At 51.6% G+C, this 15,132-nt stretch overlaps 1 protein-coding gene across 10 annotated transcripts in view; it reads right to left on the reverse strand.

The window, feature by feature from the left end:
* The window catches only part of PAX5 (paired box 5), a 195,206-nt gene that overhangs the window by 126,473 nt on the left and 53,601 nt on the right, over positions 1–15,132 (reverse strand). For all 10 annotated transcript variants that reach the window (XM_045081578.1, XM_004747607.3, XM_013053781.2 and 7 more), the window contains exon 6: positions 1,760–1,935. In XM_045081578.1, coding sequence (XP_044937513.1) covers positions 1,760–1,935 — 176 coding nt within the window. The remainder of the gene's footprint in view (positions 1–1,759; positions 1,936–15,132) is intronic.

The following is a 15,132-nucleotide window of genomic DNA, read 5'->3' on the forward strand; positions in this document are numbered from 1 at the left end:
TCCTCCTGTATCAGATGGAAGGTGCATTTGGCCATCCCTCAGAAGGGCTGTCTGTGACGGAAAGCCCAAGATCTGGAGCATGTGGGATCAGCTCCAGCCAGAACAACGTGTAGGAGAAAGACCAAGGTTCCCAGAGGAGACTTAACCACAGTCTACAAGGCCTGGCCCATCTCCCCAACATCACTGTCCCTTCTCCCCATGCCCCTGTGCCCTAAAGCTGAGCCACATGGGCTCTCTTGGCTCTTCTTCCACTTCTCACTCTTGCCATGCCCCCTGTCACCTGAAGGCCTTGCACTTGCTCTTCCCTCTTCTCAGGCGCACTCGCCTCACCCCTATGTCCCTTCTCCTGGTTTGGCCCTAGGCCTCAGGGCTCAGTATTTCCCCCAGGAGGTTCACTGTGGCCTCCAGCCTGGCTCAGACTCTACTTTATTCTTTCAGAGAACCTCAGATAATGTCCCCACCTCAGCACCTAGAACATCTGTAGTCCATGACTTTTGGGTTCTTCTTACTGATTGTGGTTCTTCCACATACCTGTAGGCTCCCTGGGGCAGGTCCAAGCCTGCCTTGTTCACTGAAGTACCTAGTGCCTGGCTCCAGGCTTGCACATGGGAGATACTCCTCAACATTAGTTAAGTGAATACATGACTTGCTCTGGCCTCAGGCAAGTCCCTCTCCCTCTCTTGGCCTCAGTTTCCCCACCTGGAAACAAAGTGGCTACATGGGCTGTGAAAGCCCTCATAGGAGCTTCTCAGACAGCCAGACTGTCACAGGATGGTGGCCTTGAGGCTTTGCTCACCGCTCACTCCTCAACATCCCCTCTGGCCTCTCTCCTTTCCACAGGAAACTGTGCAGGCAGCCTATGTGTCTTTGAATGGCTCTGGGGGAAAACTTCAGAAATGCCATCTAATAAGCACGTAGAGAAAGCCCAGTGAGGCCCATCTTCACCTTCTGTACCAGCGGGGTCTACCTGACGTGCACACCACATGGGAGCTCTCTGTGGGCAGGAACCACATCTGAGCTGCCGGGGCCTGCCAGGTAACCAGCCCAGACCGGGCATCAGGAAATAGCCTCCTGAGCTGAATCTGGTACCTTACACACCTTATCTAGGCCCCAGAAGCCTCTCACTGGGCAGAGCCTTTCTGGTCCTGTAGCCAAGGCAGTGACTGAGCGTCTGTCCAGGGCTAGCAAGGGGTCATTCTCCTACATCCCTCCCTCTCTTGCAAATGACCGAGTTGGGAGTATGTCCAGTGAGACACTTCTTCACTTCCAGGCTCTGGGATTCAATCTCTAAAAGCATAGCAGGATAACCTGCTTGGGGGCTGACAGCGGGCCACACCCTAGAACCACCATAACGTGGCTTGTGGCCATATTTCCATCTTCACCCTGACTGACAGGATAAGGACCCAAGACCACCTCGAGTGGCCCCAAAGATCACGACACGGCCCCTGTGCCTGGGGAAAGGACACCATTCGGCAACAGGGCAGAATAGCCCCACCAGGCATGCCACCGTCCCCACCCCCGCCCCCCCAGGCTGGCTGGGGAGACTGAGGCACTGAGGCAAGAAGCTGCCAGAACCCCAGATGAGTCCTCCTGACCCCGTGGGAGGCCGCAACTATGCAAGTTTGTCTGAGAACAACAAGAAGCCCGCCTCAGAGTAGAGCACGGCATTGTCATGCATGCCCCCCCAAAGGCCTGGGGGAGGGCAAGCCGAGCCTGCGTCGAGCTGGAGGTCTAGTGGGCAGTGAGCAGTGGGGCGTACCTGCTCGGGCTTGATGGGCTCCGTGGTGGTGAAGATGTCCGAGTAGTGCTGCCTCTCAAACACGCGGTCCAGCACCTCCAGCTGCTGCTGCGTAAACAGGTCTCCCCGCATCTGCTTCCGGAGGAAATCTCTGCCCGGCAGCGAGTGACCGTTGGGCACTGGAGATTCCTGAATACCTTGGATGAGCAGGAGACATGAAGGGGGAGTGCAGGTTACATGAGTTGCTGAAGAAAGGCATGTCCAACAGTGAGATTTGGGGCAGGAGGGCCTGAGAAACGCCCGCGCCCAGTTCCTCCCCTGATAGGAGACAAAACAGACAGGGACTCAGCCAAGGGGCTCCTCAGCCAAGGGCACCGTGCCGGCCAGGGCAGAGCCACATGCCAGGCACCATGTCACGCCCTTTTTCCATGCATCATCCCATCTGAAATTCACAGTGATCCCATGGTAGATAACATGTCCCCCATTTTGCAGATGAGAAAATTGAGACCTGAGAGATCAAGTAATTTGTCTGAGGACTAGAGCTCAGGTTGGCTGGGAGTCTTTTTTTAAAGATTTATTTATTTGAGAGAGAGCACGCGTGTGCGCGGAAAGAGTGCGTGTGGCCAGGGGTTAGGGAGGAGACGCAAAGAGAGAAGGAGAAGCAGACTCCCGCTCAGCACAGAGCCCGACTCAAGGCTTGATCCCAAGACCGTGAGATCATGACTTGAGCCCAAATCAAGAGTTGGATGTTGAACTGAGCCGCCAAGGCGCCCCTGGAGTGGAAGTCTTAACCACCAGGGGTCACTGCCTCTTCTGCACTGAGGCTCCCCACCCCTTGAAGGTACCAGTTTCATCCCAGAGCCAAGGCTCTCACCCAAGACGCTTGCCACCATACCACGTGACCAGTGTAAAGCACTGTACCGGGACAGCTGTAGGGAAACAGCCTTCACACAACTCTGGTGGGACCCCTTTGGACACACACCCACGAAAGACAATTTGACAAAACCTATCAAAACCACAAATGCACATTTCCTTTGATAAAGCAGCTGTACCTCTGAAAATGTATCTTACCACTGGACTCGCACATAAGGGAGGTGATCTATATACAAGGTTCTAGTAGCAAAAGACTGGAAACAACACAAGAATTTATTTGTAGGGGCTGGCTGTTACATAAGTCACGGCGTGCTCACACAGCGGCGTGCGGGGCAGCCGCGTGAAGGAGCGAGGGCTCCCGCTGTGAGCCGATATGGGAAGATCTTCAGGATACACCGTCGTATGAAAAATAAACCAGCTACAGCAGAGCATGTATAACGTATAAGCTTCTGTGTGAGAAAAAGGAAGAGAATAAGACTTTATGTGCCTTTTGTATATATATCGCCAAAGGAGCTCTGGAAAGCACCATGAGAAACATCGAGAGCGCTCGTCCTTCCTTTCCTGGAGGCAGGAGATGAAGGGCCCTCCCTCAGAGCACCCTTCTTGTTGTGTTTTGTCTTACTGCAGAACTCTCAATGTACTACTGCCTGCTCAAAAACGTGAATTACCAAGAAAGTACGGCATTAAATTCTCTGTGTGTTCTGTATTGTTAGCTCTTCACAGAGTTACAGCCTCTGGGGGTGATGCTTGCATTTCAAAGAAAATTCTATGAGTTACCAATAAAAAAGAAAATACGTTGGTGGGGGGCATCTGGGTGGCTCAGTGGGTTAAGCGTCTGCCTTTGGCCCAGGTCATGATCCCAGTCCTGGGATTGGGCTCCCTGTTCAGCAGGGAGTCTGCTTCTCCCTCCCCTGGCTGGTATGGGCTCGCTTTTTTTCTTTCTCTCCCCTTCTCAAATAAATAAATAAATGAAATCAAAAAAGGAAAGAAGGAAGGAAAAGAGGGAGGAAGGAAGGAAATGGGATGAAATATTTCTGGTGAGCCTTGCGCTTGAAGCGTTCAAAATGAAAGACAGCAAGGAAGGCAAAAGACAGCAAGGAGATGGCCTCACAGGCCCTCATGCCCCGGGGCCCTCTAGGACCCAGCTGCTCATGCAGGGCTGACCACAGACACTGTTGGAACCCAGACCTCTGTCTTCGCCTTTGGAAGCGCCTGGGGGAGACAGCAGACATCCGACCTCTCGCTGGCAGGTGCCCTCACGCAGGCCTTGACTGATTCTCCCCCTGGTCCCACCCTGTCAGCACAGGCTGCCCTACTCCTCATCCATCACGTAGTGTGAGGAAGGAGACCAAACCGAGGAGCGTGAAGCAGTAGGGTGCTGTGTCACTGAGGTGCTACCCCAAGCGGCTAGTTTCCCCAACTCTCCTATCTGGAGGCAGACGCAAGGCAGGGTCTGACATTGGATCAAAGACACCAGCTGCGGGTGTTCCCAGGAATAATGGCCTTCCAGAGTCCTCCACGGAGGCTGGTAGCTCAGGGCACCCCAGTGTCTCTACAGGAAGGGCCTTCAGAAGTAGCTCATAAATCTCCCTGAGGAAACAGATCGCACCTGCACTTTGACCCAAGAGGATAGGATAGGCTAAGCTATAGCCTCAGTGACCAGATACCCCAACACGTGGGCCCCGAGGGAAGCTGGTCTCTCTGGCTGATGTCCCCAGCCTAGAGTCTGGGTCCCTCCTCTGGCTACATGCAACACAAGTCTTCCACGAGACTGGTCCCTATTCCTGCCCATGATGTCCTCCTCTGAGGACATCATCCTCAGAGTCCCTTTTTCCAAGATGGCTTATCCCCATGGGGACCATTCCTACAAGGGCATCGAAGACTAGTAGAATATAGGAGCTCAGAACCCTGCCCGTGCTCTCCCATTGGCTGGCATCTGCCCAATGACCCTATTATCAAAGATACACACACACACACACACACACACACACACACACACACAGGGGAGGACACTCATCTTTCTTCTCCTCAGCTAATGCCCTGGCCTGTCATCCTGGCTCCAGTCACTCCTACTGAAGTATGACCTTGCCCTCAGTCCCCAGTACTCCCAACAAGTGGTTCCCTATCAGAGATGACACCCACTCTTAAAAGACTTCTTTCTGTCCACCAACTTCACTTAGACTCCCCAGCCCCATCCTGCCAGCCAGGCCCCAAACTCCTAATGAAGGCTCTTTCCTGTCGGCCAGTCCCCGGTGACTCCCATCAAGATCTCACTGTGCCCCCAGCTGGGCACTCCCCACCCCTTCCCTCCCACTCAGGCTGCTCCATCAGACACATTGGCCCGGCCATCCTCCCACAGATGTCCTCAGGCTCGATCCCTCTCCTGTGGGATTCATAGGCCAGGCTCTTTGCACAGCTCAGAGTTCTGGAAGGGCAGACCTTCACCTCCACTGAGGAAGCTGAGGGTGCCTCTGCTGAGGGCTCCTGTGGGCAAGGTCACCATCTGGTCACTAAGTAAAGGCTCAGGGCACATGGCCAACTCAAGTGTCTGCACTGGGGGGTCCATGGAAGCCTAGCTCGCTGAGGACAGGTTCCCGTACTCCAGGCACAGGCAGTTCTGTGGGGACCTGAGCCATCTTTTGGGAAGAAGCCTTGCTGCATTCTGCTCTGGTTTTCTGAAAATCAACCACAGCAGCCACGGGCCAAGTCTGGGAGAAGGCCCAGACACTCCTAGCAGAGGACCGCGAGCTGGAAAGAGCCACCTCTCCGGTCTGTGCCCCTGACCTACAATTCCTCCCACTGCCCTGGCCCCTCCAGCACCCCCACTTGCTTTCTCCACTGGGAGGGAGGTACGGTAGGTCTACCTTGTCACTCTGCACAGACGCCTGATGTCGGTCATTTCCTGAGGAGGCGGAGACACATCTACCCATATAATCACTCATTGGACAAACATGGACGAAGTGTTTACTCTGTACCAGGTGGTGTTTAGAAAAAAACAACAGAGGATACAGGGATGCCTCAGACAGGTCCCTCTTCCCAAACCAGAAAGGGCAGCTCACTTTTGTCAATACTCACACGGACATGTGGCTACAAACTGTGATTACTGCCAAGTAGAAAGAGTGTTCTAGAATCATGTGCACAGGAGTTTGGAGAATGAGGGAGAGGTGTGACCGCACAGGGGGTGGGGGGGTGAGAGAAGTCTTCCACAGGAAAATCATGCTTGAACTGAGAGTAGAGGACAGGGCTCAGCCGGGCAAAGAGGGTAGGGGTGGAAAGGGTACGCCAGGCAGAGGAGGCCACCTACAAAGGCTTAGACATGAGAGGGAGATGAAAGGCACAGGACAGTGAGGGGAAGAGACCCCAGGAGACTGTGGAGAGGAAGGTGGGGGATGGCCAGACAGCCCCGGAGCCCACAGGAGGCCATGGGGAGGATCTGAGTCCTGCTGGGGGCGCAGAGAGGGGCCACGGGAGGGGCTGAGGAACAATCACTGTCCATATCCCTCAGTCCCGGTACCTGAACTGCCAGTTCCTTTAGATGAGCCTGTGCTCTCGAAGCACTGGGCCCAAGGATCATCCTTTGGCGAGACTCGGGGCTGGCAAGGTGAAGTTTGCCCCTGTGGACATCTGAATGTGATGCGTGGAGTAGGGCTGTCACCCACAGAGCATCCACCGTGCCGCTTAGGAAGGGGAGCCATTCCCCATGGACATGCACCCTGTTGCCAGGACGGACACAGCCGGTAAGCACGCGTGCCTCCTCCTCCGGGATGCCCTCCTTTCTGCTCCAGCTGCTTCCTCCCCTGCTCTTTGGGCTCTGGCCATTTTCTCCCTTTTCTTAGGAGTCAAGCCCACTGGGCCTTCTGACACTGCACTATTCGCTACCTCAAAGGGAAGCCACGGTTAATTCATCTCTGTCTCCTCCACGAGAAATATCTGTGGAATAAATGAACAACCATCTTTTTTTCACAGGTCTGGTCTGCAAATACCAGCATCCCTCCAACTGATTTCATTCATTCAATCATTCATTCTTCTCTCTCTTTTTTAAAAGATTTTATTTATTTATTTGAGAGAGAGAGAGAGTGAGAGAGCATGAGAACGGAGGAGAGGGAGAAGCAGGATCCCCGCTCAGCAGGGAGCCTGACGAATGGCACCATCCCAGGACCCTGGGATCATGACTTGAGCAGGTCGCTCAGATGCTTAACCGACTGAGTCACCCAAGTGTCCCCATTCATTCTTCTCTTAAGCAACCTTAGTGAGCAGGTGTCACACTAATGCTGGCCTCAGCAATGGTTAAGAGCTGGCCTGGCCCTGCCCTCGTGGACTTCAGTTCGGTGGAGGAGGCAAATGTTAATTGAAAAATAATCAGACCAGAAAAGGCGCACCTGTCAACCAGCACAAATCCTCTGACGAAAAGAGGCATAATTCTTGGGCCAGGGACACAGACAACCTGCCTCTGGGTACACACATAGTGGGTGCACAGCAAACCAAACAAACCAGTTATATGCTCAAAGACAGCTACAAAAATGAATACCCAGAAACCAGCCCTGACCTCCAAGCCTCCCGTGGAAGTTTCCGTAGCATTTCTCATCTGTGTTGCAAAGACGCCATCTGACTTCATTGGAAAATGTGGTCTTGGAGACAAGCTACAGAAACCCTCGGACCCATTTTATTCCACGGAGAAAAATCTGAACTTACAATGTGAATGGTATGCTTAAATATATGGACAGACATGGGCAAAAGTACAAAGGTATACAAGGGGCATGGTATCTTTAAGTCTTTTTCTCTACTCCAAATCAAATAATATGTAATAGACCCAGTGCTGGGCTTAGTCAACCATGGCTCGTAGAATTAACATTCTGGAAGCTAGCTTCAGGGGAGCAAGGGGCAGGAAGCCCCGTCTCGGAGAGCAAAGAAATGCTGGCTTTAAATTTCAGGTTAAACCAATGTTATTCACAACCCGGCTTTGAAGCTAAAAGCTTTACACAGTCGGGTCTGGTCACGCAAAGGGGGAGGAAGCAAAATAGCCTCAGATCCCCATCTGTCAAGAGAAAGCTGTCTCTTGTGTGTCTTAAAAGATCATAAACCCATTGCGTTTTCTTCAGAGCACAGCAGATTCAGGGGTTTTGCATTTTTCTAGAAAGGCTCTGGTTTGTTTCTTTAAAAATCATCATGTACTTTATGTCTGCAGATGCTCACTGGGAGGGAAAAAAAAAATAAAAACAAACAGGAATCTCCATAATCCCTTCTGTGATCGCCCCAAATCCCTTTGGGGCCAAACCCTAGCCGAAGGCCCACTCGAGAGTCCCGGGAAGGGAGCCTGGAGCCACTGGGTCAGTCTATAGAACCCTGTCAAAGCCAGAGCCCTCACAGAACCTCGTCCATCCTCCCAGCTGCTCCCCTGCAGGGCAGGCCAGTGGCAGGGCCCCATGGGAAAAGGGTTGAGAGCCAGCAGACCTGGGTTCTACCTCCAGCTCTGCACTTACTTGCTGTGTGAGCCCTCTCTGGGCCTCAGAGGCCCTATCACCCACTTCAGAGGCTGAATCAGTCATTTCTAACCATTCTTGCCTCCAAAACCCACCTAGATTTTGTCTATTAAATAATATTACATGAACATTAACTTATTTTCCCATTTTGGTTGTTCTGCACAGCCTTTGTAGGGCACACCCCCCCCCAACAATTCCCATTCCACCACTGAACAGTTACCAGAGCCTACCCAGGGGACCCCATTCTCTTTGCCAATACTTGGTTTAGGAACAGATATGTGGGTAGCTGGGGGGTTGCTGGGGCTTCTGGGAGGAAGTTGGAGAGGAAGAAATCTTACTCTTCTTCACTAGGATACATTTACCCTTAATCTTTTTGAATTTGAGACAAATCCCAGATTCCATTAACTGCTTTGGGCTCTACAATGTCCCCGACCCTTACCTCAGGGTCCGAGGTCTGCTCCTGACCTGGCCTGCAGGGAGGGCTCCAGGGTAGTGATACCCAGCCAGTCTGCTGCCTCTCAGCCCAGCTCTCTGACACCCACCGTGCTCCCAGGCCTGCCTCCCCAGCGAAGATGCAGCACAGCCGGGTCTCGGCGCATCAGACCCCCAGAGGCTAAGTCCCTGAGGTCGCTCAGCAGGGATGTGTGCCTCGGCCTCGTACCTGCAATGTTCTCTCCACTCCCCTTCAGCCTTCAGATCAGCCACTAAAACTAACACCCTCCGTTTCCTCATCTATAAACTGGCACGATGGTCCGTAAGTCAATCCCTGGGGCTTTTGTAAGGATTCATGAGATCATCTCCGTAACATCTTAGCCCCGGTGGCTGGCACGAAGTTAGTGTCCAACCTGCGTTAGCTGCTGTCACCACCACTTTCACCACAAAAACCCTTCCAAGGCTTCCTCAAGATGAAGTCCCAGCCTTCCGTGCCTCCACGATCTGCCCCTGCCGTCAGAGTCACCCACCTTTCACCCCACAATGCCATCCCAGCAGGCTACGTACTCCTCATTCCTCGTCCCACTGCCTGCTCGCCTTCACCCCTGCCCTTCAAGGCTCAGCCAAGAAATCACCTCCTCTCTGAAGCCTGCCTCTAGGTCCATAGGCTGAACAAATGGCCCTTTCTTTTTTTTTTTTTAAGGATTTTATTTATTTATTTATTTATTTGACAGAGAGAAATCACAAGTAGATGGAGAGGCAGACAGAGAGAGACAGAGGGAAGCAGGCTCCCCGCTGAGCAGAGAGCCCGATGCGGGACTCGATCCCAGCACCCTGAGATCATGACCTGAGCTGAAGGCAGCGGCTTAAACCACTGAGCCACCCAGGCACCCCCGAATGGCCCTTTCTTCTGGGTCTCCTCAGCAAGCAGCACTGGCCGCCACTATGGCCTGGATTTTACTCCTCACAACACATCCCGTCAGGTCAGTCCCCATTTTCCAGCTGAGGGACCTGGCAAAGGTAAGAAGTAACGTGTTCGAGGCCACAGCAAATACCCACATGCCTCTTAACAGGCCTTAGAGTAAAGCCAGGCCCTGGGGAGGATGCGGCGGACATGCCAGGGAAGCCTGGGAACCCGAACGCCAGCAGGCCCAGGGTCAAATCTCCAGTCTGGCTCTCACGAGCCTATGATATTTGAGAAACTTCTTTTACCTCTTGAATCCTCAATGTTGTCATCTGTAAAATAGGACAGTCATGAGACCCGGGGTTCAGGAAAGAATGAGAGGAGACTCCTTGTGGAATGTTCAGCAGGGCCTGCCCTACAGCAAGGGCTTGAAAAACATACGCTGTCTCTAGGATTGTTCTTTCTTTCCTTCCCGCGAACAGTATGAGCTCTCTGAGGGCAGAGCGCATGTCTGACTCACCTCGAGCACAGGAGAAGCTAATCAGTGTTTGTTGACCGAATGCATGACCTAGGAAGACTTGAGGCTTTGCAGGGGACTTGGGGGGTACTCAATGCTTAGAGGGGATCTCGGCAGCAGGAGAGTCTCTGGCATCTTCAGAGAACTTGGGAGAAAACCTTCAGGAGTGACCTCTAGGACATCAGTGATCCCGGAGGAGGAAAGAGTGAAACAACTAAGGCTTTATGTTTACCTACTTCTAAAAACGATCTGAGGCAGTTCATAAAATTTCTTTTTAATTTTTTTAAAAGATATTATTTATTTATTTGACAGACAGAGATCACAAGTAGGCAGAGAAGCAGGCAGATAGAGAGGAAGGGAAGCAGGCCCCCTGCTGAGCAGAGAGCCCTATGTGGGACTCCATCCCAGGACTCTAAGATCATGACCTGAGCCGAAGGCAGCGGCTTACCTCACTGAGCCACCCAGGCACCCAATTCATTAAATTTTAAATGAGAGCATGATAAACTACCAGAGCTCAGCTGAGCTTTAAGCTTCACATACACCTAAAGGAAGACACAGTAAGTTGTTCAACCGCTCAGAGTCCAACGATAATGGCAAAATGCCATTCATTCTTCTACTTTGCATGGGGGTGTTTAGATGCTCAGGGTGACCCAGAGATGACTAACAACAGGAAACGGGCCCTGCAGGAGGGGCCAGATCCCAGAAACGCAGAGGAGACAAGGCGTGAAGATAAAGGGGAGCAGATTCCAGGCACAGGCACGATCCAGCCAACATTTCTAGAGCATCTACCGTAAGCCAGGCCCTATGCTGGGCCGCAGGGTGGCAGGGCTGGAACCGTCCCATGGCAGCCCAGAACCAAAATCAATGTTCTGGGTGATTGTATAAATCCCAACTTAAACTGGGCTGAGAAAAATCAGAGTCGTGTGCAGGAAATTCCACTGGAACTACCATTATTCAGCCATTAGTCTCACTCAATCTTTCTTCTCGGAGAAGGAAAAACGCGAAATTGTAAAATTGCCAAATAAGTTCAGGTTCGACCAGAGTGAATTGGATTGTGCCGTGTGTCACCCAATGAGTCAGAGGCTGTCAATGAGGGAAAGGCCCTGAGGGACCAATGATCCCACACTCTGGGATGACAAAGGGATTTGTCCAAGGCCATAGGACGGGTCCAAAGTGAGGTGAGCCTGGGAACACACGAGGCCCCCGATGCCCACTCTGAGACTCATGGATCCGTTCATTCCTGAGCAACATGCACCAAACTCCTGCTGGCTGTCTGGCTCTTGGCACCTGGATCAAAGAGGGGTTTAAGTTCTAACACCTGCCCTTGAGTGGAGGATGTAGAGAAGTGAATCATTCCGATGCAGTAAGGTAAGTGCGAGAAGCCTGAGAAGTGGAGGCAGCCCTGGGAGCCAGGTGATGGTAGCTGACCCGTATACAGAGCTTCCTCTGTGCCAGGCACTATTCTAAGCACCATATCGCTTTAATCCTCATCATAGTCCCATATTGTCAAGTCTGTTATTGCCCCTTCTGTTTTACAGATGAGGAAACTGAGGCCTGGGGAGCTTAAGTAACTTGCCCATGGTCACACAGCTAAGAGATTGAAGAGCTGGGATCCAGACCCAAGCAGTCTGACCCCAGAATCTGCCCCTAACCCTATACTAAATCGCTCCACTTAATTCAGGCTGGGGGGCAGGGGTGATCCAAAAAAGCCACCTAGAAGAAGTGAAGCTCAAGACTTAAGAATGAGGGGCGCCTGGGTGGCTCAGTGGGTTAAGCCTCTTCCTTCAGCTCAGGTCATGATCTCAGGGTCCTGGATCGAGCCCCACATCCTGTTCTTGGCTCAGCAGGGAGCCTGCTTCCCTCCCCCTCTCTCTGCCTGCCTCTCTGCCTCCTTGTGTTCTCTCTCTATCAAATAAATAAATAAAATCTTAAAAAAAAAAAAAAGACTTAAGAATGAGAGGGAAGGAGTGAGCCAAAAAAAGAGGCAGGGAGAGGATGTGCATTCTCATGAGAGGGAACAGCATATGCAAAGGCCCAGGGGCATGTGAAAATGTGGTGCTTGGAGAATGACTATAATTCAGGAGGTTTGGAATGCAAGAATTGGGCCAAGGGGAAGACAGCAAAGTACACAAGGCTCTTTCCTCTCTATCTAGCTTTTCAGCACTGTTCTCTGTTACCTAGAGTCTAATGTATATTCTGATGCATACTTTGTGCTTAACTGAATCAACATGACCTCAAAGAAGAGACAAGAAGGAATACCTTGTGCATTGCCATGGGACAAGTCTGTTCTCTCCAATCCATACTACCCAAGTCCATTACCTTGTACAGTAGTACCTAATTATTCTACCTTACAGAGAGATATCCACGCTAATTAGGAGGGATATTAAATTAGCCACCATAGTGAAAATATTCCAAAGCAAATGAAATATTACTGGGAGCAAAAGGGTGATTTGTTACTATGGGTTGTGCTTTTAAATGAGATCAAAGAATGCTAAAGGCTTCATTTTAATTACACCTGGAAGGACTCCTTATGGGTGCACCCCCTTTTTGGGCTTCCACACACACAGCAGTCTGTCCCCCATCCTCCACTGCACAGAAATAAATAAATAAAAGGGCTTAAAAATCATATTTACCCTGATATCTTTGCATTACCCCCATTTGGGTTTTTAAATTACTGTCTTTCTTTTCTCCCCAAGGACAATATAACTAAAAAGAAGGTTCATATTTTGAAGTGTATCTATCTGATCATTGCACAAATGTTTTCAGGAGAAATCACTATATTTCTCCAAGATGGGTATGGGTTTTGTCATAGATCAAAGTGAGAGGGAGGAAAAAAAGATAAATCATCAGAGATCCAAAAATACTTTTCATTTGGAGAAGATATCAGGCCATTTCGATGGGGCTGATAGAGTCCCTGTTCTGTCTCCATTACCCGAGGCAGGCAGCCCCAGCCAGGAGCCAACTAGTGAGATTATATTCCCCATAAGATGGTCCCCGATATATTTATATATATATATGATCTTCAACCTCTATTGATTGACCAATTTCACAAGCAAAGACTGGTGAAATGAAGCTGAAATGAACATCATGCTTTAACTCATTGAACCTATCAGGCCTGAGTTAATCTCACTGTCCACTGTCTCTGATAGAATTCAATTGATCAATCATGTTTTGGTGATAGTACCATTTCACTGGCTTATTGCTTCTTCATTTCAGAGCTTGACCTGTTAGATATACTCGGACTGGCTCGACTCCTCTTGGATACACAGAGATCAGCCTCTGTCCGCCAATGTGTGTCATCTCCTGTCTCAGTTGAAAAGAACTCGAGGGGCTTTTGTGTCTATGTGTAGTGTGTTTTTCCCCCCAGACACATGCGCATCAATGGTAGACTTAGGATGGCACGGAACAACCCCTCCGAGGGGTCCGGACCCCACACAGGAGCCACATCATTCCCTGCCACATAGCTGAATGGACCTGGTTGGACTCTGAACACAGCAGCAGCATCTTCTCGTATTATATTGGCACGTGCATGTGCCCACACAGGGTAAAATACACCCAGAAATGGTAATAACAACAGCCACTCAAGCATGCATTCACTCCGAACTTCCACATTCCCCAGTTTGTCGGATTCTCACAATGACCTAAGGAGTAGGACAGATCATCGTTCCCATTTTATGGATGAGAAAATGGGCTCAGAGAGGGGGAGGGGGTTTGTCCGAGTCACCCAGCAGAGTTATCAGGCCAGGTGACACTAAGAGACCTAGTGTCTCAGCTCCCAAGTGCCTCTGTCAACCTCCGGGCACTCCCAGAATTGCCAAGCCATGCAGGGCACAACACTGTCCTCTGCTTCTTGGAGGAAGAAAACATCCTCAAATTTTGATTCAGAGAATTTTAGAGCTCAGGGGGGGTTCTAAGTTCTCCTGCAGCTTCGCGCACAGCTTAGAAACTGAGGCCCAGGGGCCAGTAAACTGTTGTCCAAAGTTACCCACTCGGTGGCCTAACTAGAACTCAAACCTGGACCCCAGGTGCTCAGTTCAGGACCCCCTGCACTTTGTCTGGACACCTCTCTAATTCGTGTCAAGCCAATGAGCTCCTGTCAACAGAGAGAACTTCCTTCTCCACTGTTAACCTGGCCCGATGTGCTGTTATGGCTCCTTCGTGGCATTTAATTTAAATTTCCCAGCTGCAAGCCAAGGGGCTGCGCTTTGGGAAATCCTTTGGGAAATCAGGGCACGAGGGCTCTGCCCGGCTGTCTGCCTGGGGGAGGTGGCTCTTGGAGCTACAAGGCTGAGCCCAGCATGCAGGTCTCCCAAGGAGGCCAGGGCAATGACAGTTTGTAAATCAGCCCTGCATCTGCTCAGAGCTGGCAGAGTCTGCAAACACACTAATAGACTTTTCCTCTGCCCGCGGGGAACGAGGGAGAAACAATAAACAAAGTTGGCGCCTCTGGGTGCGAGGGCTGAGATGAGGGGCTTACTGAGGGTGGGGAGAGGGCTTCTGGGCCTCCCCCTGCAGCACGCTGCCTCCCTTACCACAAAATGGTAGTCCACCTTCCAGTAGTGCCAATCCCCACCCCCCAGATCCCCCAGTCTGGTTTCCAAAGAGTCGGGCCCTTGCCTGACCACTTACAGACCATGCCAGACACAAAAGGGTTGTGCAGTGGAGGGGCTCATGGGTCTGATCTGGCCACAGTGTGGAGACCCCACCAGGGGGAGATGTGACAGAGGCCCCTTGGGCCAGAGGAAGGTTCCTGCGCACGAAAGAGCGGATGAGGGGCATGAATACCCAGGTTCAGAGCCAGGTTCAGGAGATTATCAGGAGGGAAAATCTGCTGGAGTTAGTGGCTCCCTGCTGGCAGGGAACAGTTAGACGTTCTGGGCTGCCCCCCACCCCATGGCCCCTCTCACACCAAGCAAAATCCCCAGTGCATTGTACAGCACCTGCGTACCCAGATCAGTCCAAGGGGGCCGCCCGGCCCTGTCTACCACAGAGGCCACAGTGCCTACCACTAAGTCAGGAGCCACTAAATGGATGAATCTGGGTGCCCCGCCCTGCAATCGGGCCTTCCTGACCTTCCCTCCTCCCGCTCTCCTCCACTTTGCTCTAGCCCTGCAGGCCTCCTTGCCAAGCACACCCCTGCCTCAGGCCTCTGAATATGCTGTTCTCTCTTTCCGGAACATTCCTCCCC

This window comes from Mustela putorius, unplaced genomic scaffold (assembly GCF_011764305.1).
Source record: "Mustela putorius furo isolate JIRA1106 unplaced genomic scaffold, ASM1176430v1.1 tig00000580_pilon_pilon_pilon, whole genome shotgun sequence".
Lineage (NCBI taxonomy): Eukaryota > Metazoa > Chordata > Mammalia > Carnivora > Mustelidae > Mustela > Mustela putorius.